Source organism: Neopelma chrysocephalum, unplaced genomic scaffold, assembly GCF_003984885.1.
Source record: "Neopelma chrysocephalum unplaced genomic scaffold, ASM398488v2 Primary Assembly neopelma1_336b, whole genome shotgun sequence".
Classification (NCBI taxonomy): domain Eukaryota; kingdom Metazoa; phylum Chordata; class Aves; order Passeriformes; family Pipridae; genus Neopelma; species Neopelma chrysocephalum.
Window position 1 is genome coordinate 669,519 of NW_020898000.1, and position 27,266 is coordinate 696,784.

The window sequence follows — 27,266 nt, forward strand, 5'->3', positions numbered from 1 at the left end:
GCGGGGGGGCGGGAGGGGGGCGCAGGGGGGCGGGCGGCCCCCGCCGCAGGTAGGGACGCGGGGGCCGAGCGGCGCGATGGAGGAGGAGGAGGAGGATGGAGGCGGCGGAGGGGAGGCGGGGAGTGAGGCTGCGGCAGGAGGGGGCGGGCGGGGGGGCCGGCCGGGGGGGGGCGGCGGGCATGTGGGACCGGCTGCGGGGCAGTCGGGCGGCGGGCGGCGGCCGGAGCGGGGCCGCGATGGCGCAACGCGACGAGAAGGTGCCGGCGGCGGCGGGAGAGAGCGAGCCCGGGGCCGGGGCCGGGGCCGGCACTGAGGCTGAGACTGAGACTGGGACTGGGACTGAGACTGGGACAGGGACTGGGACTGGGACTGAGCGGGGGCCGAGCGGGGCCGCCGCGCCCTTCCAGCCCCGCGAAGGCGGCTTCGGCTGGGTGGTGGTCTTCGCCGCCGCCTGGTGCAACGGCTCCATCTTCGGCATCAATAACTCCTTCGGGATCCTCTACATGATGCTGCAGAGCGACCTGGGCGATGGGGAGAAGGACCCGGCGCTGGAGTTTAAAACAGGTACGGCTCCATGGCCCCTTCCCTGGGCCGGGCAGGGCGGGCCGGGGGTGCCCGAGCGGAGCGGGGAAGGTGCGGCGGCGCGGCCGGCGCTGCCTCCCAGAGCTGGAAGCTCCTTCTCGGCTATGTTGAACCGCGATTACTCCCTGCCCCCTCTATCCTCGTAGCCGTGGCTATATTTATCTCCGGCAGCATCATGTGTTTCTAAGCTCCGATGTACTCAATTAAAAGTAATTCGGCGAAAAGCACGCCCTTAGCCTGTCCTGCCGGTGTGTCTTGGGGTAAGGACAACAGCGCTGGTGAATCAGCTGCTGGGTGTGAGCCACCCCCTCTATTTTCATTATTATTGCTATATTTTATGGATTTTCAAGCTTTATGTCTGTCTGCCTTATTGGCCGTGGGTGGCTGCAGGAGAGCATCTGCCTCGCCGACACGCTTCCTCCGAGCGAATCCATTCAGTGGGAAAGCCGGCGGAGGGCAGGGCTGGCAGCACTGCCTGCGTGGTCACACCGAGGGCGGCGCGGGGTCTCCAGCACTTAATATCCCTTAAAAGCAAGATCCACCGGCTGCATCCAATTGTGTGTTTTGGTAGGACCTTCAAGCTTGGCCAGGATGCCGGCTGGGTAGTGTTAACATGGAGAAAAGGAACGTTTCTTGCTGCCAAGACCCCACTGTTGAAGTAGACTTGGCAGAGGGACACCAGCCTACTGGGGTGCTGGTCCCAGCCGGACACCAGTGTCGGGAGGCCCAGCCTTGTCCCAGGTCCTGCTGTCCTCCCCAAAAGATCACATCCACCCCTGCCATGGACACCCATGGCCCACCTTGCTTTTATCTGCCGGGTGGAGACAAGCACTTGACGTTGAGGGAGCCTGCCTGTGGTACTGTCCTGACTCCGGACAGGACGTGGACAGCAGCCAGAAACCAAACCAGGCGTGTATCGCAGAGAGAGGAGTGTCAGGGGTGTGTGAGAACCTTAAAGCCTTATTTTGGGGACCAGTGTTGCCTGCGCTCCCTCCCTCGGCCGACGCGTGACTGGTGAGCGCACGGTGAGCGCGCCAGGATGAAATTCATTACAAGATACACCACATTTACAGATCACAAATTAACTCTGTGATACTGTTACCAGAGAAACGCTGTGACCGTGTAATAACGGGCAGTAACGGGGTGCGCCGAGAGCTGTGGCCGTGTGGCCGGTTGTAATTAGGGTGATTGATGGGCTGTGAGTGTGTGTGTGCACGCGTGTGATGCCCAGGAAGCTCATCGTGTAGCTGGCTGTTTCCTCCTCCCTGTGATCGTATCTAGAAAGCCTAAGGCAGAGCTCTAAAGGTACAAGCAGTAACAAAAGAAATTAAATACTGCGAGTTCTGGTGGTTCAAAGGCTCTGTGCCCAAGACAGAGGCTGTAAGAGTCAGCATCTGCCTCTTGCTCCTGCCACCTATTTATTTAAGGCCATGACCGCACAGAGGCCTCGAAAAAGAAAGGCAAGGTGTGCAAGGTGAACCTGGACTCGGTAATTAAATTGCTCGGGTGACGAACATGTGCATTTTGGTCTGGGTGCTTAATGAAGAGGCCGTTAATAACCCCTGCCTGTTCTGCCTCCGTGCGGGGGGTGGTGGTGCGGGGGCTCCGGCGGTGATGGAGCCCATCTGCGGCACCTCCGGGGCTGCAGCTGCACGGGCTGGGGCCGAGGGCAGCGGGGTGCAGCGCGGGGCCCCCTCCAGCCCTTCCTCCCTCACTCCCACCCCTCCCCGCTCAGCATTGCATAATTTCCCCGCGGCGCTCGTTTGCGTGCAAACATAATCAGGAAAATATTGTAGCTCCTTTCCAAGCGCTAAGTGATATGGCCTTCCTGAAAAGACCGGTGCTGTCTGTTTGTCCTCCGTCAGTCTGATCCTGCCAGCTGCAGGCAACAGCCGGACCCCAGGGTGCCCCTCATCCTCTGCCAGCTGGGAGCAGGTTGTGGGGATGAGGATCAACTCCCTGCTCCCACACCGGCATCCAGTATGGCCGTGGGCATGGCTTAGCCTTTTGTGTCTGCTCTTAACTCTCCTCTCTGGTCTCAGGGAGGTGGGTTTGTATCAAAGAGGGGATTTGGAGGCAAAATGGGGAGTAATGCTGTCAGCTGGTCAAGCATCCCTTTAAAAATAGGGTTATGTTTATGCTAAAGCGGGTGCTAGTCTGCACTAAACAATAGCCGCCCCGGCTATAATTATCAAGGTTTATTTCTTGTTTGCATTGGTCACGTTTTCTCGCGTTTGATCTTGAGAAACGCAGGATCCGTGGAGTTCAGGTCTGGGGTCAGGCTTTGAAAACAAACCCTCTCGCAGCAATGCATCGAATGCATAGGCTGGGTTCTTTAAAGAAATATACTGTGCTGCCTATATCAACAAGCAGTGGCGGGCTGGGGCGGGCGGGCTGCTGCGACCACCGCGTGCCCCTTCCCCCTGGGACGCTGGAGCGGGACCTTTGCAAGGCACACTCTGTGCTTTCGGGTTTGTTTTCTTTCGGGGGAGCGGAGGAATGCTGAGACCAGAATAAAAAAAATAATGTACATGTGAGCACTCAGCCAGGAAAAAAAAAAATCTCGTTCTGCTTTGTTGGAGAGGTGTTGAGTGATGCTGGAGAGTGTTTGCTGGGAGATGAATGGCGGCATTTCCCTCTGGTTGTACAAGGCTCGTTCCAGTTCTGAGGGATCCACGGGGCAAGGCCATCCCGGTGCTGGTCCCATGAGGTGCAGGCTGATAAGGAGCCAAGGCACAGATGAGCCATCCCAGCACACTCGTCTTTCCCAGCCCCAAAAGCCCATCTGAGTGGCAGAACAATCCTGGTAAGCATTAACTGGGCATTGACCTTCTTAAATCAATGTCTGCTCTGCCGCTGCTTTGATGCTCTCCCAGCCTTGGGAGAGGTGAGCACAGGGTGACCTTGTCTCTGGCCAGGGCTCTGCCCTCAGCCAGGGAGGTGCTGCTTGCACCTGAGCCACCTGAGGGTCCCAACAGATCTCTGGCTTCCTGGGGAGAGCTGGGAGGGTGACACTTCTTGGTACACTGTATTCCCCCAAAAGCATCCTTGGAGCCATGCTCGAGGTCTGGCAGGCCCCAGTGGGACAACCTGCAGGGGCACACAGATTATTTTTTTTAAAAAAAGTCTGTTTATCTTTTTCTTCTCCCCTCCTCCGCTTTGTGTCAATACCCCAGGTATAGATTAACTCTCTTTGCTTAATATTTAATGTTTTGATTCCTGGAAATGGAGCTGCAAGCACTCGGAGAGGTGGCCTGAGGAGCTGGTCTGGTTTGGCTGCAGCTCCTCTGAGTGCATCCATGTGTTCCCTGCAGGAACCCGGGAGCAGCTTTCCCCCTTTAGTCCAATTCCCAATATGAGGCTGCTGCAGCTCCCTGTGCTAGGAAAGCTGGACTGGTGCATGGACCACAGCCCTTGACTTATCATATCTTGAGGCCAAAGCATGGCTGATGTCGCCTTTATTCCTGAATTCCCATCTATTTTGGTGGGGAGTTTCTTTGTGAGCACTGATTTCACATCCTTAGGACAGGTGAATATAGCTGGAAAAGGCTATTTTTACTCCAGTGTTTGTAATGGAGGCTTGGTAAGAACTGGTGAGTTTGTTTCTTGGAGAAAATAAAGCATTTCAGTGCTAACAGTCATGAAATATAGGAAGGAGAAGCCATGGACTCCTCTCTGGGCTGAAGAAGAATCCCAGGGTGGATGTGCATGGCTGGAGCTCGAGCAGCTGAGAAGAGAAACCCTAAGATGAGTGTAAATCACAGAATGGTTTGGGTTTGAAGGGACCTTGAAGACCATCCACTTCCAGTTTCACCCCCCTGCCATGGGCAGGGACACCTTCCACTAGCCCAGGTTGCTCCAAGCCCTGTCCAACCTGGCCTTGGACACTTCCAGGGCTAGGGCAGCCACAGCTTCTCTGGGCAACCTGTGCCAGGGCCTCCCCACCCTCACAGGGAAGAATTCCTTCCCAATATCCCATCTAACCCTGCCCTCTAGCAGTCTGAATCCATTCCCCCTAGCCCTGTCACTCCAGGCCCTTGTCCAAAGTCCCTCTCCAGCGAGCTCTAGTGAACACGCCCAGCTCTCCCAGCCTGTCTTCAGAGCAAGAGGTGCTCCAGCCCCTGAGAATCTTTGTGGCCTGCTCTGGACTCGCTCCAGCAGCTCCATGTCTTTCTTACGTTGGTGGTCCCAGAGCTGGATGCAGCACTCAGCAGGGAAGGGGGTCTCACCAGAGCAGAGGGGGAGAATCCCTTCCCTCAACATGCTGGTCATGATGAATTTGATTGCAAGAGCTATTTCTTGGAAATGATGCCAACGAAGTTGTCATGGGGGACATTGCCCCAGTGCTGGTGCTTGGGAGGCTCCCATCTCCCGAGGGTCACACTGTAGTTGTCACCTTCTTACCCAAATCTGCAGGATTTGGAGCTTTTATTAATTGCAAGGGAGCTGTGCTGGCCCTGTTTCACAGATGCATTGGCTGAGGGTGCTGTGGACCTCAGCATTCCTGGGGGCTCTCCCACGTCCATCTGGGTTTCCAACCCTCCTCCTAACCCCATGGAGGGATGCATTGACAAAAACAATATTTACATAGCCCAGATGGGGATGTAAATCCAGCAAAAACAGATAAAAAAGATGTTTTTATTACCCAGCCCTGCTAGCTGGGGAGTACAAAGGGCACCACGGAGCTTTCCCAGCTTTATTGGGGGTTTCCCATGGTGGGGTGCCAGTGTGCCAGCACCAGGCTCTTCCTCAGCTCAGCTCCTTCTGTTTTGGGAGCTGGAGCTTGTGATCACAGGGAAACGGGGGTGAATTTTAGAGGAACTGGGTTTTTGTTGCCTGAGCTGATTGCAAGGTGCCATGTGAGATAAAGCAGCCTGAAAAGCAAACAAAGCCCAGTCATGTTGTTAAACCTGGTTCTTGGGGCTGTCGGGAGCGATTAAGGTTATTAGGAGGCTGGAGTGCTGTTTCTAAGGGAGATTCTTGTTTTTCAAGACTGCAGGGGCCCTCTCAGCCAGCACACTTGCCATTTTAGTGGGTTTTAGTTTATTTTTAAGCGTCCTCCACCAGCCAGCCAAGGAGATGCTCCAGTCTCAGTTGTGTTTCCTGGTGGCTGTTGTCCTCGAGTGGTGGCAGCTCCTGGGACCTCACTGTGGCATATGAAGAAGTGGAGTTTTGCAGTTGGTTTGGAGTTTTTAGGCTTTTGGTCCTTTTAGTTGCAACTAAACAAACAAAAGCACCTCCACCTTCGGGGGATTTGATCACAGGTTAAATTTAAAGGCACCAGGTTGCAGCTCCATCACTGAGACTGGGCTGGGAGGAGGAGGAGGAGGGGGAGGGATTGGAGGGCAAAGGGGATGCTGCTGCAGGGTATGGGACTGGGATGGATGTGGAGGTGTGAGGTGAGATGGGGTGTGATGTGATGCAATGCCATGGGGCTGGGGGTGGGGGTTGGCAGCAGAAAGGAACACTTTAATCTCCTGTTTTGTGGAAAAAGCCAGAAGTTTGACAAGCCACCCTTTAATTTCCTTAAGAAGCCTTAGCAGCTGGAAGCCGACCATCAGCTATCACTATGTGATAGTTCACATCCAACACCTTAAAACAGAGCTAATCCAGCAGGTTGGGTGAAACCCCGCAGCCGGAAGGCGCCGCTGCCCTTGCTGGCAGCGCCGTGGGGTCGGCAGTGCATCACTGTGTCCCCGGGACAGCTCCTCTCCCTCCCTCCCTCCCTGCTTATCCAACGTGAGTCTGCTCACAGGGCTCATCCTGCTCATGGGGCTGCACCATCCATCACCCCATCCTACCATATACCAGCCTTCCAAAAAATCCCGTGGTGTGATGGGGACCGTCAGGGTCAGTGGATGTGGAGCCAGGGCTGCTGAATTCCCTGTGGGGTTTCTAGGGCTGTTTGGGGAAGGAGGAATTACCTGGGTTTCCAGCATTTTATATCCCATGGTGTGCAGGGGGAAATTCCCACTGGGGACAGGGGTGGTAACCAACCAGCCCTGCTCCTGCCGTGCTAACAGGGAGCTAATCCCGGTGGGATGGTGGCCCTGGTCACCACTGCACCTGGTGGGATTTGGATCAGTTGGCACCATCGTGATAGAAGGCCGGGGAAGCCTTTGGCTGTTCTATCCCAGTCACTCCTCAGGCCCTCGGCCAGGCCATGTGGCAGTGCCAGCAGCGTGGGGACAGTGCCGCTGTCGGGGACCTCAGCAGTGCTGGGGCGGTGCCACGGGCCCTCCCTGTCACCCATCACCCCCAGTGTGGGCTCCCAGGGCTGTGACCCCATGCTGGAAAGAAATGAGGCTCCACCCTGCCTCAGTAATCGTGGAGTAAGTTGGAAAAGACCTCTAAGATTGTCGAGTCCAACCACACTGGGATTTTGCCCACTTTTGCCTGGTGTCCAGGTGCCATATGGAATTTTCTGGCACATCACCAAATACCTGTCTGTCCCACTCACTTTTTTTTGGAATGATGACCCCTCAGGGGTTTCCTGCGAGCTGGTCAGAGCACGGCAGATGATGCCAGCATTTCGCAACTGGGGCAATGGCCAGGCACCCACATCTTGCAGCCAGCAGTTTCCCTTGAGGGATCACTTTTCCCCAGCTTTCCACAGCCACGAGCGTGTGCATCCATGGCATCACCATGGCAATGGGCAGCAAGAGGGCTGGGCACCTCCTGTACACCGATACAACACGTGTACAAATGTGCTGCCGCACTCCTTGCAGCAGGGATTTGTTGGGTTTTCCCTTCCTCGAAGGATTGATTATTAGCTCTTGCCAGGGAAGGAGATGCTGCCTTTTGGCATTTTCCCCTGAGGAAACAGGCCTGGTGGAGTGGTGTGTGCCGGGCTGGGCACCGCTGGGACCCATGCCCGGCTCTCACACCGGGCGATGCCCATGCCCGCCGCGGGCACCGCGGAGCTCGGTGCTCTCCGGGCTCTTTCCGTGCATCCACAGACAGTTGGGGCGGTTGCAAAACCCACATGACGTGTGCTGGGAATTGCTGCAACACGCTCGCAGGCGCGAGCCATTCCGATCTCTCCCAGGCACCTCGTACAACAGGTCCTGCCAGTGCCGGGGCCGGCGGGGCTGCCGCGGTGCCCTGCCCGCAGCTCTGCCCGCAGCTCTGCCTGCCCGCGGTGCCCTGCCCGCAGCTCTGCCCGCAGCTCTGCCTGCCCGCTGTGCCCTGCCCACGGTGCCCTGCCCACGGTGCCCTGCCCGCGGTGCCCTGCCCGCAGCCCTGCCCGCAGCTCTGCCTGCCCGCGGTGCCCTGCCCGCGGCTCCGGCCGCTCCTGCCGCCGCTCCGGCGGATACACCCCGGGGGCAGGATTGCAGCCGGGGAGGGTGGCACAGCCCTGCATTCCATCAGCACGTTTTCAGGTTTTTTCCCCCCTTGCCCTTTTATTTGTGGATCCCTAAAACATTACCCGATGCAAGAGCTTCCCCTGCCCTCAGCACATCCCTGGAGAGCCAGAGCTGGGTGAAGCATGGGGAAAGCCCTCGGGAATGGCTGCCAGGTCACAGCCCTGTGTCTCTGGTGAGTTGTTTTGCTGGAACTCATCTTGGGCATGCCTGGCAGCTGTGCCATGCCACGCCATGCCATACCACCCTCTGTGTGAGGAGCAGCTCAAGGTGCTCTGAACAACCTCCTGGACTCATGTGGGATCATCAAGAGGGATCACCAAGAGGACATGATGGCATGATGGCAGCTGGGCCCTATCACTCCTTTGCACCTTTGCTTTGCACACCCGAGGGCAGCTCCTGCTTGGAGATATCCTGTACCTACATCCCTGCATCCCACAGGGTGCAAAGAGAAGAGCATTGCACCACACTGCTGGAATGTGAGCTCCCAGAACTGTGTCCTGGTGTCCCAGTGCAGGCACCCCAGTGCCAGATGGAGAGGGAGCGTTGGGGTCAGTGCTGCCAGCAGTGTGGTTTTGGGAGAATCTGGTGTGCAAAACCTCACGTTGCAGGAGGCGAGCTGGCCAGACCCTGCTACTCCCCATCTTTGGGGTTTTTTTTAGCTTTGGGTTTGGGTTTAGCAGCTTGGTGATGGTTTTTGGCTTGCTTTTCCAAGGCCAGGTTGGACAGGGGTTTGACCAACTGGTCTAGGGAAGGTGTTCCTGCCCTTCCAAGCCAAACCATTCCATGACCCCGTGCAGAGCAGGGAGCAGGGCTGGCAGCTGCCTGTCCCGGGGCGGGGAAGCCCCGTGTGCTGCACAGGCCTCGCTGCATGGGCTGACTTGTTGGGGTTCGCCCCGAGCAAACACCGGGGCCCTTCTCGGGGAGGAGAAACAACCCTACCACAGTGCCTGCAGTGAAGGAACCTGTTCTGAGCACTCACCCATCACCCAGCCCAGGGACCAGCTGGGCCAGGGACCCCAGGGCACGTGGTCTCCCTGCCCAACAGCATCCCCAAAAGCCCTTTTCTTGGCCATCTCATGTCAGGCACCAAAACAAAGCTTTTGTTTCAAGCTCTTGGCCTTAATCTGTCCGCCCGCAGATCCTGTGCGTAAAAGGGAGACCAAATCCTTCCCTCTCGGGGGGATGGTGGTGCTTGCCAAGGAGCTGGGGTTTTGGCTGGAGGGTTTGTACAAACCCCGAGCAAAGCAGTGGCAGCTCAGTTAACAAAGCTGGAGCCCATCGAGGTGGGAGTCAATTCTAATGGCAGCTCCTCAGGTGAGGGCTGTGCCTCCCGTGCTCTGTCTGAATCGGGTCCGATGGAAAAGAATCATCTGTGATTAAAAATCGACGGTAATTACATAATGGGTATGCACCAGATGATGCCCAGACAAGCTCCCTCCTGGGATTTCCCAACTTTTGGAGTGTTTAACTTTGCAATCATCCTAAAGAGCTTCCTTCTACCATGGGGGGGGGTAATTATTGGTGTTACGGCAGCAGCCGGCGTGATTGCACAAGGCTCGGCAGCGGCACCGTGATCACCAGAGCCGGGTTGTGACCACCCTGCCTCCTCTGATAGCTCTGGGACATCATCAGGCACGAGAGACAGATCTCCCCATTCCCTCCCCAGCATCACAAGGGCAGTAAAAAAATAATAAAATAAGAGCAAATTAAAAAATAAGAGAGAGAAACTGCTTTTTAGGTCCTGCCGGCAAAGCAAGCGGGGCAGTTGTGCCACGTGCTCACTCCGTGACCGGTGACGAAAAGGCAACGTCAGGATGTTCTTGGTGGTGGGCCAGCTGTTAATCCATGTATTTCAGCAAAACCCAATTTGTTCCTTAAGTTTTGTGGAAGTGGGGAGAACTGGGGGTGTGCAGAGCTTGCCTGGGATTAAACCTGCCTGAGAGCCAAGCACGCCAAGCTCGCGAGCCCAGGGAGAGCTTAATTAAAGTCAGCGGAGAAGCGTTTCCAAGAAAATAATACGGGGTATTTAAACGGGATATTTTTGTTCTGGGCCCAGAACGTCTCCTTTTCCCCTCTTCGGTGTCAGCTTTAATAAAACAAAATGAGACCTCCAAGAAAAACAAATTGGAGCTCTTAAAAGGCGCTGCGGAGATAAAAATCAGTAACAGTGTTGCTGGTAACACCTTGGGTTATTAAAACGGAAAGAATGCTAACGATGCGATTTGCATCGGCCTTTCTTGTGGCTGCTCCCGGCGGGAGCTGCTCTCCCTGGGAGAGGGGCACGGGCTGCCTGCCCCTCACCGTGGCCTCTGGGCTGGGGGTGCAGGGAATGGGCGGCTCCGCTCCTCGCTGGCCGGGTGGATTGGGGCATATCTGGGAAACGGTCACGCGGGGGGGATTTCGGAGGGCTTTAGTTTCCTTCCCTCAGGCTCTGCCGACAGCTCGCGGGGTCAGGAGCAGCGCTGAGGTCAAATACTAAAAGGCTTGGAAAAATAGCAAGAATCGGGATTTCAGGGACACTGAACTTAAAACCAGGTTAAACCAGGGCTGGTGGTGTCGGGGAGGATGCCATAGCCCATCAGAGCTCTTTTAGAGGTGATGAACGTGTGGATGGAAATACCACATTGGACTTCTTATGTGGCTTTGCTCGGCACAGCGAGGTGCCTGGCTGGGAAACTGGGGTCACCTCCTCTAAAAGCAGTGCCCCGACCCCACTGGTGAGGCTGAGTGTGCCGAATCCCGTACTGCAGGGCTGCTCTCACAGTGCCCTGCCCACTGGCAGGCTCTGCCAGCTGCCTGGTCACATGTTGCTCCCCAGGATGCTGGAGCAGGGATGTGGGAAGGGCTGGGGACGCAGGAAGGGCTGGGGAGCAGCTGATGATGTGGGTTTGCACTTTGGTCCTTCCACCATCTGCTTCTACCTCTCCACAGTCAGAATGGATTCAAAACTGCCCCTTTTATTCCATGTGCTCCCATCCTGGCCAGAGCTGACCGTCTCCTGGTTGGAACCTTCCTGGATACCCAGCAGGGATGGGAGTGGGGCAGTGCACAAACACAGGGGTGATGCTGATTCCCCAGCTTTGGGGTTAAGAAGCCCAGTGATGCTGTGGGGTCCTGTCTGTCCATCTGTCTGCCAAGCAGGGGGATGCTTTTGGCACAGGGTGGCTTAAAATGCCCAGGGTGATGCCATCAGCCCCATAAACCCACCCAAGGGGGATGCAGAGGCTGGCTCTTGCCTCACTGTCATGCCCAGCTCCATCAGATAAAGCAATTATAGCTTTATCACTTAATTGCAGAGGATAATAATAGCAGTGGTATTGAGACAGACCATTGCCAAGGAGGGAATATTGGCGGTGTTGGGTTTTTATTTTTCCTTTTTTCAAAATAAACTCACTGGGGCCTCAGTGCTGCTGGAGGTTTGAGGTCTTTGCGAGGCTCCTCCTGCCCTTACCCACCGTGTCCCCTCCCTATGGGGAAATTCAGCATTAAACAAAAGCTGTGCCAACCACCCTGATGCCAGGGAAGCTGGTTCACAGCCTGTGAGAAACCACCCTGGGAGGGGAAAGGGCAAGGACCGACAGAGGTGTTGTCAGTCACTTTCTGGACAGCTTTTCCCTTTGCGCCTCAGGAACGTGATTTCCATCCCTCACAGGTTTTTCCTGTCCTGCTCCCAGGTGTGGGGTGCACGCTCTCCACTGCACGAGGGCACGGGGCTAATGCTGAGTGTCTGGATGCCCTTGGGAGGGACAGCCAGGGATGCACCCTAAAGCCCTTGCACCAGGCTCTGGGTGTCGAGTGTGAAACACTCACCCAATGCCCCGGGTTCATATCCGGCAGCTTTCCCAGCCTGCTGGGGTGTGTGGGAGAGTGAGCGAGGCATCAGCTCTGATATCCACAGTTTGCTTGTCTCTGACTCACGTGGTCCCAGTTTTCCACTGTCCTTGTGGAACCCTGGGGGAGTGCCACGAGGTGAGCACTCCCAGCATCAGGATTTGGGGCATTTCCCTGCCCAAACTGGCCTGGCAGGGGCTCTTCTGCCTTGAAAATGGGGATTTTCAAGACCCAGGGTGGGTCTTGAAAAAATCTGAAGTTTTGCCATGCATTCCTGATGTCTGCAGGGTTGGGTGATAAAAACTCGGGTCATCTGGGGACAAGGGATGGCTTTTAACTGGGAGACTTGAAAGTCCCTTGGGATCTGCATTTTAGGAAAAGGCCTTTATTAAGGGAGCTTCATATAAAATCAGATGTGTTGCCCAAAGGTAAGAAATCATAGCAGATTTTTTTAAAGCTGTTAAACTCTGCCCTGCTTCAGTGTCAACCAAAGCGTGAACCAAAGAGCCTGGAGAGGAGGTGCTTCAGGACCTGGTTTGACCCCTGTGACTGGCTGTTAACTCCCGCTGACCCATCCTAATCTACATCCGGAGATAAGATTAGGCTCTGTCTGGTGTTCAGAGCTTGTCCCCTCCCTTGGGACTGCATCAGCAAGGCTTCCCAGTCCCACCATCTGCAGCCTCCCCCCTCCACGGTTTGTGTCCCACTGGCCTCATAAACAAAAATTACATTAAAAAAAATCCCCCCAGAAAGGAGTTTTTACATCAGGGAGACATTTTCTGCTCTGTGAATGTGGTTGCTTAGACTTTTATTGCTGGATGAAGAGGGAAGGAGGAGAAAAAACCAACCCCAAAAGCCACAGGGAAGGTGATACGAGGCAGAGCAGCACAGAAAGAGATGTCTTTGAGGGCTGTGATGTTTCCTCTCCTTCCGAAGCAGGAATTAGCTATTGCAAAATGTCAGGCACTGCTGGGTGATTCCAGCCCTGGCCACGAGCTGAGACTTTTTGCAGCAGATAACTCTCACTTTATAAACCCGACTGTGCCGGGGCAAAGCTCAGGCTTCCGCTGAACATTTGAATTTGGGAAGATGATGAACCAAAAAAGCAGGATGCGGGGCTGGTATGGAAGCAGCAGGTTGTTGGCTGGGTTCCCCATTAGTCAGGGCTGGTGACGAGTCGATCTCCTTTTCCATTTTCTTATGAATGAATCAGTTTTGGCTCGGCTGGATGGTCAGACTGGTTAAACGAGAAGCAGCTGGTATCAGTCTCATTAGCACTGGAGACAAAAGTGAGCCTCTCCCTGGCTCTGCAAACTCTGTGTGATCCCGACTGGCCCGCGGCCGCCAGGACCGGCAGCAGCACAGGAGCCCCCGAGCCCTGACTGGTGGGGGTTTGGCTCCTCCATCGCCCCATTCCTTCCACCTCTGGGCCCCTCCCGGCTCCTGGACACACTGAAGTTTCGTGGCCAGGTCACACCAAGAGGTGGATGCACACAGGGACCTGCATCCCGAGCCTGCTGCTCTCTAATGCTTCTGTCCTTGCTCAGTGCCACAGCAGAGATACTTCTGGGGACAGTTTCAGCCTCAGGGTGCCTGTGGTACCTGCAGGGAGCATGGCTGTGTTTACTGTTCCAGTCCCAAGGCAGCTCCAGCTTGGAGTTGGTCCTTGGCCAGCGGAAAAGGCTTGACATTTTGCCACAACTTCAGATGTAGCAGCTGGGACCACAGAATCACAGAAAGGTTGGAAGGGATCCATCAGGATCATTGAGTTCAACTCCTGGCCCTGCACAGGACACCCCAACAATCCCCTCCTGTCCCTGAGAGCATTGTCCAAACCCTCCTGGAGCTCTGGCAACCTTGGGGCTGTGCCCACTGCCCTGGGGAGCCTGGTCAGTGCCAACCACCCTCTGGGGGAAGAACCTTTCTCTGAGATCCAACCTAAACCTCTCCTGACTCATCTTCCTACCATTTCCCCAAGTCCTGGATTTGGGCACCCTTCCTTCCCAGGGCAGGGGCCTGTGGGCAGCAGTGAGCTGTGGATGTCTTTGCTCAGCCTGTGGTGCAGATTTACCCTGGTCTCACCAGTCCTCCCTTCTTTGCTGGTACCCACCAAAATACCTGGCTCTCAGCACCCCTGTCCTGCTCTGCCTGTCCATAATACCACTGCCATGTGTGTGCACCAGTTCCCTTGGGAAGGGACTTCTCCGTGCCAGGATCTTTCAGAGGCTGAGCAATCTCACGATGCTTCTGTAAACAGCATCCCCAGGGCTGTCATGGAGCACGGTGTCCTCCAGCACATCTCCACGGATCGGACCTGGGGAGAGCAGAGATCCACCTCACGCTTGGGGGTTTGCATTCCAGGGCTGCCTGTGGCCCCTCACATCCCTCCTTACCCCAAAATCCTGTCAGGCTTCAGCTGTGCGCTGCTGAATCCACTTGGCACCTGCTTTTCCCTTTGCCCCTGGGTGTGGATGGGTTTTACAGAAGTTGGAGCTCAGGCACTTGAAAAGAAACCCGGGAACTGTGGAGTGTGTTCCCTACAGCAGTCCCACACCTGGCACCTGAAGGGACAGGGTCGTTGTGATTCCTCCCCTACTCCAGAATGCCGCATTTCCCTGGGGAGGAAGAGGAGGCTCCCTGGCCACAGAGATGGGATGCGTGGCTTGTAACCCTGACTCGCAGGACCAAGTCTTACCCAGTAACTGACAGAAGCCTTTATTAACCTGCCCTGTTGTTTATTCCCGCTTCAAAGCCCTTGATGCAGCAAAAAGCAAAGGCATTTCCCCCGAAAAGCATATTAATATTTCACCTGCCTTCAGAGCCCTTTGCTACCGAGGCCTTGGAGTGGCCTAGGCTGTCCCTGGTTCCCCTCGGCCTGTTAAACACTGTGTGGCTCCAAGGGAGCCCTGGCTCTGCCTGCAGCCGTCGCGTGGGATAACCCCTGCGGGGCTGGGTTGTTAATATATATGTATATGTGTGTGTCCACAGGCACACTGTGTGCACATCCGTGTGTGTGGATCGCCCAGCCCCGCTCGCGGGGCAGCGGCAGGAGCTGGAGGGTTCCCGGGGTGCTGGGGATCACCCTGCAGTGAATCCCGACGCCTCGGCCATGGCTCTTCCCCACCCTCTCGGAGCACCAAAGGGCAGGGCTGGCCCTTCCCTGCACCGTGGGGCGGCGGCCGAAGCCACCCGGTGTCTGAAAAACTTTCAAATGAGAGCAGGTCAGCCAAAAGTGACAGCCCGTTGGCAAAGGGGTGGAACCTGTTCCTTGCTGGGGAATAAAAAAGAATTAAATGAGAAATTGCTGTTTTTCACTTTCCTTTAGCGATCAGATTTGCTTAATTACAGCCTGGTCTATTTTGCTGAGATATCCAGTTGTTTTCAAATGTTGTCTTTAATGTAAGGAAGCTTCAAGAGATTAAAATCACATGGATATTTTACCCCCTGTTTGGCCTCTGGGTGTCTGGTTTAATGATGATACGCAAGTCTTGTGTCATTTGGGGATCTTTTCCCCATCATTAGGTTTCAGGAGCACTAGCCAAAGGCACTACTGTCTGTGCTGGAGACCCAGGGGAAGCTGTCCAGCACTGGAGGAGGAAATAATTTCCCAATGGCCATCAGGAGAAAAACCCAAACGTTCCACCATGGAGCTGTTTCGCTGCACGGACACTGCTGGGGCAGATGCTGCCCTGCCTCTGTGCCTGCTCAGGCCTCTGCTCAACCTGCTTAAAAACGGCTTATCTTCATCTGTTTTGATTTTTAAAGATATTCTCTCAGTGGAGGGGACTCCCCAGTGGACCACTGTGGTCAGTCTTTGCCTTGTGTCCCTCATGCTGCAGGAGGGTTTGAGCTGGGGCTGAGCCCCGTGACTGTCTGGTGGAGACACCAGTGTGGCAGAAGAGCTGAGATGGAAGAGGCCCCGGCAGGGAGGTGTTATCTCCTTTGTGAATGAAGCTTGGGGGCAAAACAACTTAAAAGCTGCATGATGCCTCGGAAAGCGCCTGCAGCAGCCACCACGATTTTCCCTTTCATATTTCCAGCCCCGTATATAGTCTGGTGTTGGGCAGACTTTGTCTTCAGGGAACCTGGGGCTGTTCTGGGTGTAAGCAAATAAGTCACATATCTGAAATATTTTGGTAATATTCGGGTGGTGCCATGGGGGAGGCACCGCCGCCGCCCCAGCGCTCTCTGGGTCGGGGTGTTTGTGCCAGAGGGGCTCAGGTTGAAGTTGCCACAGCATTTTTTCCTTCTGGAGCTTGGAGCAGGGTGGTTATGGGCTGGGGGTGTTGGTGGGGAGGATGCTGCACGTGGGGCAGAGCCAGCAGTGCATGTGGTTGGCACTGGGGAAAACATGGGGGATACTTTCTTCCAACCTCACTCACCCTAAGGGTGCCCCAGCCTTGGCTGGTGGATGCTTGGGAGGTTTAGCTCTTTCCACACCATTCCCACCCCCATCCAACAAGCACTGTCCAAACCCTTCTTAAACTCAGACAGGTTTGGGGCCGTGCCCACTACTCCAGGGAGCCTGTTCAGTGCCCAACCACCCTCTGGGGGAAGAACCTTTTCCTGAGATCCAACCTGACCCTCCCCTGGCACTTCATGCCATCCCCATCCCCATCTCTGTCCCCACCCCCTTCAAAAGACAGCAGGGGACAGTGGGTCATGGTGAGGACACCCCAACCCAGGGCTGGGGTGACACAGCCGTGGGGGCTGACAGGAGCCATCCCTCCCTGCAGGGCTCCCATGGGGTAGGTTTTTTGGAGAGATGCCTTTGCAGGCTTGGGGCAGCCAGGCACTGCTCTGTGCTGAGGGGAAGGGACAAGGGACAATTAATTATTAAGCAGTCCCAGGAGGGATGTGGAAGGTGTCACTACACAAGGGGAAAGGGCTGGGCTGACTGGGAGGTGTGGAGGAGAGGAGGGGAAAGGACATGCAGTGCTGAAACCTGGGGTTGTTCCTGCTAGAGGACAGAAGGTGCATCACTGCCTTCAACTTCCTAAAAAAAAAAAGAAGGTAAAAGGTGTAAAAAAAGGTAATTAACTGTGTCCTCTGTCTGGCGAGGGACAGGTTGCAAAGTGGTGCTTGGAGATTTTACAGCAAGGAAGGTGTTGGTTGAGAGAAATACTTGGAGTGCAAGAAGAGTAGCCCTTGTCTACGGGAAGGTATAGATACATACAAATAATATATCCTGGAGGGATTTAAAAGTCATGTAGATGTGGCACATGGGGACATGGGTTAGTGTTGGGCTTGGCAGTGCTGAGTTAACAGTTGGACTTAATGGTCCTAGAGGGTTTTTCCAACTTAAAAAATTCCATGATTCTATGATTCCAAGGTTGGAGATGCCCACAACCAGAGAGTTTGGAGAAAAGTCTGTGCTGAAATCTGCCAGAGCTGGGAGAAGACCATAGATGTCCTGCAATAGCACCTATTTGTCTAAAAAACGGTGGTTTGGGTGCCTGGGTGGGTGGAGAAGCTGTGGCCAGGGCTGGGTTTGCTCTCCAACATGCTGTGACTCTCCCCTTAATGCTCAGGGTTGGCAAAGGGCTGGAACTATTTTTCTTTCTGAGTATCCCTTAATTAGCTGAAAGGGAAGGCTGTCAAGTACCCAGCTGCGAGGGAAAAAGATCTTTGTGAGCCTATGACCAGCCCAACATTTTGCCTTCATTTATTTTCCCCGACTTCTTTGTTTTCCCTTTGATAAAAAGGGTGTTTTTCTCTTTCCCTTCATTTAACTGCTATTTATTTGCTGGTAAGTGGAAGGAATTCAGCTGGGATCAGCCTGGTCCCTGCCAGCAACTGGAGTTGAAAAGTTTCTGTGGGGGAGATGTAAGAGCAGAGCAGGGGGGTTGTTTTCCACCCGCCGCCAGTCCTCGCTCTGCAGGTCCCTGGGTCAGGGCCAGCCAGGTTGCATGGGTTTAATTCTCCTTTTTTTACTGGGATGTCGACAAGTGGCCATGGGAGTTGCAGAGGGAGGAGCGTGGACCTGGGCCGGAGGGTTTATTCTCGGCGTTAATAGGAAACAGAAGATGGCTCGGGAGAGATTTGGCAGAGAGGGAAACTTTTCTGTCTCTTTCAGCTTGGAAAAAGCATCCTTTCTCACCCCAGTCCCACCACAGAAGGGGGAGCGTTCCCAAACACAGCCCAGGGGGTTGGCAGAGGAGACAGAAAGTGCCCGGTGATTTCACAAGGATGGAGCAGCCCTGGGCCACCAGCCGCGTTTCGGGAGGGGAACCCACTCTGCCTCCCCTCGGGGGCCAGGAGCCATCCCATCTTCTCTCTGAGGCATCAGGGGGTTGGGATGCCCCAAGTGCTCTCACCCTGGAGTATTTTTGGCATCCTGCAGCCGTGTGTCAGGTACAATATCAGCACACAGGCGGAGATGTGCTGCCGGCTGCTGTGGTGGGTCAGCGCTGGGCATAGGCATCCATAGGGATGCATGTGGATCCTCTGCCTGGATGGGAGATGAACCCCTGACTGTGGCATGTCAGCTTTGCCCCCTCGTCCTGGCCTGTGAGCTGTGGTGTTGCCTCCCCATGTGCTCCCAGGCTGGCTGGGAGCCACGGCCCTGGTCCCGGCAGTGATCACGGCCGGGCTGCTCTGGGCGGGAAGAGCCACGGCAGCCACGAGCAGGGGGCTGGCAGGGCAGGGCTGAGGTGCTCCCAGAGCCATCCTCCTGCCCTTTGGGACTCTCAGGTGTCCCCCCCAAAAGTGGCAGTACTCATCTGGAATCGCAGGCTGGGAAGTGGTGGCTGGCACTGGACAGCCACGTGCCCTGGCACTGCTGGCCCAGTCCTGGTGCCAGTGCTCATGTCCTCACAGGCACCTGCCCCCTTCCATCCTTCCTGCTCCCTTCCATTCTCTCTGCCCCCTTCCATCCCTCCCTGCCCCCTTCCATCCCTCCCTGCCCACTCCTGCAAACAGGAGATGAAGCACTGGGGCAAATTCCTGAAGCTGCACCACCCTGGTCCCCCAGCTGCACTGTCCTCCCGGTTGTCTGTGGCTACAGTAACTGGTTACCAGAACAAGTCTGTGAGTTACATGAAGTGGCCGTGGTGGGGATTCAGAGGAGATGACACATTTTGGGGCTGGAAGAAGAGAAAGGGGGTCACCTTTGGGGGTCCTGCTGGGCACGGGACGATGGCTGTGGCAGGGTGTGAGTGCTGAGCTGTTCCCGGGCTTTGTGCCCTTGTGCAGTGACTGGAGGTGGTTAATCATAGTCAAAGCCTGGTGAAGTTTGGTCAGGTCGTGGCTTTTCCAAAGGCTGACAGTTCTGGACATGCAGCCTGCACGTGTCTGAGGCCACTGCTGACCCACAGCGTCCCACCAGGGTTAATCATTGCCATCGACCCTGGGACCTGCCTGGAGACAGCAATGGGAACTCTTCCCCAAAATCACAGGCTGAGGAGCCAGCACACGGGGTCTGGAGGGAACTGCAACCCACCAGGGTGCATTGGACTGGGGAGAGCTGGTCCTCCTGGCACTGACCTTGACTCTAACCCAAATCCTAAGCCTGATCCTAACCCAAATCCCAACCGTGACCCAGACCCTAACCCAAACCCCAGTCATCACCCTGACTTTGATCCTGCCCCTGACCTTGAACCTAACCAAAATCCAAACCCTAACCCTGACCCAAACACCAATCCTCAGCCTGACCCTAACCCAAACCCATACCTAAACCCTGGCCTTAACCTTGACCCTAACCCAAACTGTGACCCAGTCCCTAACTCAAACCCTAATCCTGACCCTAATATTGCCCCTGACCCAAATCCTAACCCTGACCCTAACCCTGACCCTGAGCACAACCCTGACCCTTTGCTCTCCCTTTCATTTTGTAAGGTGGATATTGTGTTTCTTGCCCTGTTGGAAGAGGGGCAACCTGGAGCAGCCTCTGGCAACCACTCAGGAACTCCCTGCTCTCCCTGCTCACCCCAATGGGCCTCGTGCTGCTGTCTGTGCTTGGAGCTGGGCAGAGGGGAAGGATCTGGGCTGCTTTGGTCACCCAGTCCCAGCTGGGAGGTCCCCAGGGGCTGCTGGTCCAGCCTCCAGCTGCTGTGCTGGGAGATGTGGCTGCTACGTTCTGGGAGAGTGTAAATCCCAGATCACTCCAAATTAAGCCCAGGAATCATGAAACTCAGGTTCTAGCCCCCATTGGTGAAGGAAGGTTCTCCAAAATGGGGCTGGGGGCAGTTGGTGGTTTCCCCACCATGTTTTCCTCACCCTCCCACTTCAGGGCCCCCACCCTTTGGACGAGTTTGTTGTATTGCAGGGGGGACATCTGAGGGGCATCACAGCTGGGGAGAAAAACTGTATATTAAAAAAAAGGAAAGATGGAAAAAATCGGGAGGAAGGAGTCCTGGTTTTGGGACCGTGAGTCTGGGTGGGCGCTGGGAGCTGGGGCACAGCCGGACCCTGGGCCGGTGCCGCGCTCGCTGCTGGTGTCTTGATGCTGGAAGGGGGTTTTATACATATATAAAAGAAATACTTTCTTCTCCCTGTGGGTGTGTTTTGAAAAGGGGCTTGGGAACAATGAGGATTAACAAGCAGATAGAGAATTAAATGCAGGGTTTGAGTCTTCAAATGTGTGCACATTTCAGAGCGCATATTTGTGCCAAGACAAACCCTGTCAGGAATAAACATCGTTTTACATGAAAGGCTAATTACAGATTGGTGCTCCATGGGTGGGAGGAGGGAATTTTCACCAATTAAAATGGAACTTTTCTGTTTTTCGTAAAATTGCTGGATGAAAATGCAGTGAGGGGCTGGCGAGGTGTTTGACAGCACAGTCCAAGGGGGGGATGCTCACCCCGGGGATGTGTTTTTTTCCCCCCAGTACTAAAGAGTCTTTGCCAGTTTATTTGGCCAGGAGCTGCGGGAGGGCACTGGTTTTGCCCAACAGCAGCTGAACGCCAAGGGAGCCCTGGGCTCTCACCCAGGGAGATGGGACACGGGCAAATGTGGTCCAATCCAACATCCTTTGAAGCCACCCAACATCGGGAGAGCTTGGAATAACAAGATCCTCAGCCTCCTTGAGAGTGTGGGTCATGGAGAGACGTCTGGACGGGACGTAGCCCATGTTGAGAAGTGGTTGCGACTGTAGATCCTGTTTGTTGGGCAACTTTAGTGTGTGGTAGGTGAATCATCCCTCAAAAATTGCAAGCCAGAGGCAACTCAGAAAATAAAAACCTTCCTGGCCTGTGGAGTGGAGTGCTGGGAATTAAAATCCAGCCTGGGCACATGGTGGGTTTCAGCTGCAGAGCACATGCTGCCTTGTTGCTTTTGGATGGATTTCACAGGAATTTGCATTTCTGGACCAGCTCTGGAGCCTTGGAGGCTGAGGCTGTGGATGGGGAGGACATGATGCATCTCAGAAACAAGCTCTAACGCCATTTTGCTCCAGCCAGGGTCGAATTTTATGGTTTTGGAAAGAAATGATGCAAAATAAGGCTGGGTCTGATCTTCTCCAAGATGTTGAGCACACGAACCTCAGGCAAACACTCCACTCCTGCTACTGCCAAGCGAAACCACAGATTTGTCTCCATCTCTACTTAGCACGGCCACAGGGCAGCTCATATTGGGACTTTTCTCTCACATAAGCTGATATCTGTCACTTAGTGGTTACAGAAGGTGGCCTGGGCTTCATCTCTTAAAAGTCCCCTGCACCCTTGAGAGCCAGGGAAGGCAGAGAGGCACGATCAGGAGAGATGTGGTGGGGTTTCTAAAGCAAAATACATTCCCAACCTGCTCTGCTCCAGGGCCCTGTGCTCCTGAACCAGTTCAAAATCAGTATTTTGAAACTTTCCTAAGACAAAGACTGAATGGACACTTGCTGGGTCTGTCTCTGGGAAGGTGTTGCCTTGTCCTTGGCCATGGGACCATACCACGAGAACAGGAGCTGCCCCTTCTACAACATTCACTTTTTTCCTTCCTCTGTCCTAATACCGCCGTGAACACGGCACTGAAAGGGTCTTTAGTCAGACCTGGTCTTGAATAATTCCTCTGAATAATTCCATTTATTCCAATTTTCAGGCTGTTGTGGAATTGTTTTCAAAAGAAAGGAGGGGGGAGAAGTCAGCCAAACTTGATAAAGGAGGACTTTGTTCTGAAGCTTTAGGGTATGGTACCAAGCAGGGCTTGCTATACAATTAATGAGTTTAACTGGCTTTTAGCTGCACGTGATGCACAGTGGCTGCCACCACACTGCCCCACCTCCGTCTAGAGGAGCCCGTCTGCTTCGGTTTGGTGCTCCCCAGCTTTGAACTGGGGCTCCTCAGCTTCAGTTTGGGGCTCCTCAGCATTGGTTTGGTGCTTCTCAGCATCAGTTTGATGTGCCTCAGCATTGGTTTGGTACTCCTCAGCTTCTGTTTGGGGCTCCTCATCTTTGGTTTGTGGCTCTTCAGCTTCAGTTTGGGGCTTCACAACTTCAGTTTGGGTTTCCTTGACTTCAGTTTGGGACTTGTCATCTTCAGTTTGGTGCTCCCCAACTTCAGTTTGTGGCTCCTCAGCTTTGGCTTGGTGCTCTCCTGTTTCAATTTGGTTTGTGTCTCTTCGTCTTCTGTTTGGTGTTCCCCAGCTTTCGTTTAGGACTCTTTCACTTTTTGCTGCTCTTTAGCTCAGTTTCCCATCCTGCCATGCATCGTGGTGGCCTCCTCAGATGTGACTTTTGCATCTGCCTTTATTTAAACCTTGACCATCCAACCCTGGGATAGGCTGGGTCTGCGGGGGGTGTTGAGCACATGGGGCTGAGCCGTTGGGAGCGTTTCAGCTTTACTTTGAGCGAGCAGAGGATGACGCAAATGGCTTTTCAAGGGCACAAGATGAAACAGCTGCTCGGTCCTCAGTGCAGATGTGCTGCAGGAGCCTCACAGAGGGGGGGACAGCCGGCTGCACCCCCCACAGCGTCCGCCTGGGAAGGGCCACGAGGCTCTTCGGGCTCCCAGGCCACCCAAGAATGGAGCCAGGTAGGGCTGGGGAGGGCTTTGAAGGTGTGTGATGAGGTTCGTCACACCGGCAGAGCTTCCCTGTCTCTGGAACAAGTCCAAAAATCATTTATTTCTTGTAGGAGCGGTGCAGGTGGGGAGGAGGAGGTGAATCACCTCAGAGAAGTGCCAGGTGCTGGGGAAGGTGACCCCGTGCATCGTGTCCCTGTCCCAGCTGCACGGCGCGAGCGGGAGAAGCCGCGGGAAGCGAGGGAAGACACTTCCTCCAGCGGCGGATCTGAGGTCACCTCCTGGCCCTTGATCCCTCCAGCCCGGGGTATTTGGGTCAGCGGGAAAGCACAGCTGAGAGCGACGTCCCTTCCTTCTCTCTCCCTGGAGATTCAGTTTTAAAGGAACAAATAGGCTTGGCCACAAGTTCCACACAGTATGATTTTTTAATGGTGTTTTTTGGAACAATGAACTTTATACCAGCGGGGTTTGGATCTGTGTCTCAGTGGTGATATTTTCTTCTGTTGTTTCTCACCTTCCTGCTCCCACCTTGTTCTGCTCCTAGAAACCTTTTTCTACTCAGGAGAGTGCCGGTGATGAAGGAGCTTCCCATCCTTTTGAACGGTCTTGCTGGAAAGAAAGCTGACCTGGTGTCCGGCGCATGGGACCCACCTGGACTGACCCTGGGGCCCTGCCCTGCTCTTGCTGCCCTGAACATGCAGACACGGTGCTCACAGCCCTCACAGGCATCCCCAGTCCCATTGCAGGGGGGCTGAGCCCCCTGACCTCCACGTGCCAGTTCTCCTCTGCCACGGGGACCCCAGCAGCCTTGTCACCTGCCGGCAGGAGGAGACCTGGTGGCCAAAGCCTGGTCCCAGAGCTCCTCCACTGTGGGCACAGCTTGGTGGTGTTGGGCTGGTGGGCAAATGGGCTGGTGGGCAAGTGGGTCACCTCCCCAGCTTTCACTCTGTCTTGAGCCCAGAGTGAGCAGTGTTGGGGAGGATGGATCATCTTGGCCATGTTACTCAGAACAGCTGGAAGTGATCAAGACCAAGCTGGATGGGGCTTGGAGCAACCTGGTCTTGTTGGAGGTGTTCCTGCCCATGGCAGGGGGTTTGGAATAAAATGATCTTTAAGGTCCCTTCCAGCCCAAACCATTCTGATTCTGTTTTCCTACACCACTGAATCACTTTTCCCCTTGGGGATCTTCAACCACTGTGTTCCTTGTCCACGGTGAAGGCCACATTCCTTTGGACCAGCCACAGGCCGCCAGTTTGGCTGCCTTTGCTAAAGCCAAGGTGGGAAGGAGCAACCTGGGGAGCTTCAGCTGGAGCTTTCCCCTGTGTGAGAGCTGCTGGTGGAATGCTCTCCTTGGTCACCCTCTCTGCTCCAGCAAAGTGGCACCAGCCCCATGCTGGGCTCTTCCCATACCCCAGAGCATCCCAGGACCACCAGAAAGGTCCCATCAGCTCTGGAGGAAGGCAGGGCTGTGGGTGGCCTGGTCTGGGGTGGCAGCTGGGGCTGTTGCTGTCCCCCAGCCCCCTCAAGGAGCAGTGAGGAGTGGGGGTTATGTACCAGGGGGGTCCCAGCTGCTGTTCCATTGCCTCCAGGAGGGGCTGTGTTGGGAGCAGGGTGGGATGGACTATCAGGGAGGGACAGTGAGCCTTGAGTCACCTCTTATACCTCCAGCCCCCAAAAAAGAAGTCATCTCCATTTATCCCTCACCAAAAGCAGAGTGCTTAAAATACCTTTTTTTTGTTTCCTTAAGCTAAAAATGTAGTTTCTGAAGGATTTTGTGTTTCTGTCAAGGCATCCCTTGGAGAGAATGTTTCTTGGGTGTTACCAGACCGGTTTCCCCCCAGCACCCAGCTGGGCAGCTCCTAAAGCAGCCCCTTTTCAGCTGGTGCTCCCCGGAGGTGGTTGGACTCAGGGCATCTTGAAAGACAATCAAGTCTTAACCCGATTCCTGTCAAAGTTCTGGCAGCTCTTGAGCTCCTTCCAGCCCCGTCCTCAGCTGGATTTGGTCCATCCTTTCTTTTAGGATCTGCCTGATTGCACCTCTCTGCTTGATAAGGCTGCGTGGCTCCTGTGGGGGCTTGTCTGTGCTTCGATATCTCGCCCAGGTTATCAGCCACAGAGGGTTGGAGGTGTGGCAGGGCTGGGAATTAACCATCTCATCCAAATCCCCGTAGAAATCAGAAGCAAAGATTCCTCCCTTTTTCTCCTGTGGGCTTTAAATCAAGTCATAACTTCTCCAGCGTTGGAGGTGTTGTTGAAATGAAGGTGGTTAAGCCCCGTCTGCTTTCCACTGGAGGAATGGCTGCCTCTGCCCTTCACATCCAGGAGAAACTTCAATACCACTTACACAGATTGCCAAAAATAAACCTTCGTGCCCTAGAGTGGATCCAGGGACTACGGCTCCGTGTCCAAAGGGGCAGGTTTGGGGCTATGCTTCACCTGAACTCTGCTGTTTTCCCAACCCGTGGTTTTCTGCCATCACTTTCCTCCAACCTCGCCCAGATCCAGACGGATGGAGATCACTGACATCACAGTGGGAATAAAGCAGGGGGGAAAATTGTGTAACCCACTCTCAGGGGGTGTTTCGGTGTGAATCACGCCAGGATCAGAGATGGGAATGCGGTGCCTTTCTCCTGATCTCTCAGATTTTGCCGAGGTTTCCTTGCAGCGCTGGAGCTCGCCCAGCCCTCCCGGCTTCCCGGGGCTTCGCTGGGAAGCGCTGGGAAGACAAAACCCCGCTCTGGAAGTGAGGCTATTGTTCTTACTAATTTTAACTTGGTGTTCTTCCCCAAGCCTATTTTTATTCATTGCTTGTGGTAAGCCCTTTCTCTAAGATAGAGCAATTTGCCACAGGACTCTTTTTTTTGGTGTGTTTACCGATTTTAATTGAGCGATATCTCCTCTTTACAAACCCAAAGCTGGAGGAGCTTTGAAGCACCCGTTGCTGAGCCTCCCACCCCGGGTTTGCTTTGATCTCTGCAGGTGAGTGTGCATTTTTGGGGCCAGAGATTGATCCTGCTTATTTGCATGTAAATCCCTGGGTTATTAAGATCAGAATCTGGCCCTTTAAATTTAATACTTTGCTTTATGCTTTTATTTCCGCGTTTCTTAAAGTAATTTCCAAAAATAACAAACTTCAAACATGACGGGGCCATCTAACGTTTTACTGCCTTGGCTGGAGTAGAAGGAACATTTCTGGAAGTATATTATCCAATTTAACGAGCCTTTCCCATCTTGGCGTTGCTCCCACCCCTCACCCCCTCTCGGAGTTGTTTTGGACGGCTCTTTGGATCCGTGCCACCTAATCCTGTTAGAAGGACTTTCATTACACTGTGCCTTGTGTTTATAACCAAGAAAATCAGTCGGAGAGGGGGGTCCTCTCCCTCGCCCTCGCCCTTCTTTTCGCCTGGTGTCGAGACAAGAGCCCGGCTGGTCCCACGAGGTTCCCGCACAGCCCTTGTTTTTCATTTTATTGCTCCACTCTGCATTTATTAAAGAAGATTTTGAAGTAAATTGGGTCCTTGTGAACTTATAATTAATTTGGAAGGGTCAGCTCTTCCCAGGCTGGGGAGGGTTTCTTTGTGTGGTCCTTTTTGAAAGACAGAGGTTGGAGAGGCTGTTCTATAGCTGGGATTTGCTTTTAATAGGGACCTGGCTATTTTCTGAAGATCTCACGGCTCTGAAAGGATGGAGTGTTTTTGTGCGGGGCTGTGCTGAAAAGGTTTGCAGAGCCCTTGTTTGGGTTAAAAAAAAACTACCCTGAAAAAGGTATGAAAAAAGCAAGGAACACGTGTCCCGGGGCTGTGCTCGACAGCCCAGAGCCCGCGCCTGGAGCTGGGAGGGGCTCCAGGAGGTCGCCCCACTTGGGTGCTGAGTAGGGCTGGAGGCCCCTTGTCCACCTGTCCATTCTGCCCTGCCCCACACACCGGCCAGGGGACCCCTTCTCATCAGACCTGGTAGAATTTGAATTTTTTTTCTTACCACATTGCTTTTCTTGAAATGTTGCCTTTCCTCCCCAAAACAGTCGCATAAACCATTAAAAAGAGAAGGTGGAGGGCAAGGGGAAAATGATGAACGATAGGAAATGGCCTCAAGCTGTGCCAGGAGAGGTTTAGGCTGGAGATTAGGAAAAACTTCTTCCCTGAAAGGTGGTCAAGCCCTGGCACAGCTGCCCAGGGCACTGATGGAATCATTGTCCCTGGGGGCATTTAAAAGGCACGTAGGTGTGGTACTTGGGGATGTGGTTTAGTGCTGGATTTGGCAATACTGGGGGAATGGGTGGACTTGAGGATCTTCAAGGGCTTTTCCAACTGTAATAATTCCATGATTCCACAATGGGCTGAAATAATCCATGAATAATAAAAGTTTCTGGGAAAAGACAGACACACAGACAGTGGTTTTCTCCAGAGGTGGCTGGAAGGAGATAGGAGAGGATTGTCCTGCTTGGCAGGGCCAGGGGTGTAATCTAACCTGGCATCACCATGTGTCTCCATCGGCTCAGCTGCAGCAAGGACTCATCACTGACTGTGGGGCAAGGGGGAGG

General features: G+C 54.4%; 1 protein-coding gene across 1 annotated transcript in view; it reads left to right on the forward strand.

The window, feature by feature from the left end:
- The first annotated feature begins 179 nt into the window (after nt 1-179).
- SLC16A2 (solute carrier family 16 member 2) overlaps nt 180-27,266 on the forward strand; it is a 41,307-nt gene continuing 14,220 nt past the window's right edge. The window contains exon 1 of the mRNA XM_027705490.1: nt 180-564. Coding sequence (XP_027561291.1) covers nt 180-564 — 385 coding nt within the window. The remainder of the gene's footprint in view (nt 565-27,266) is intronic.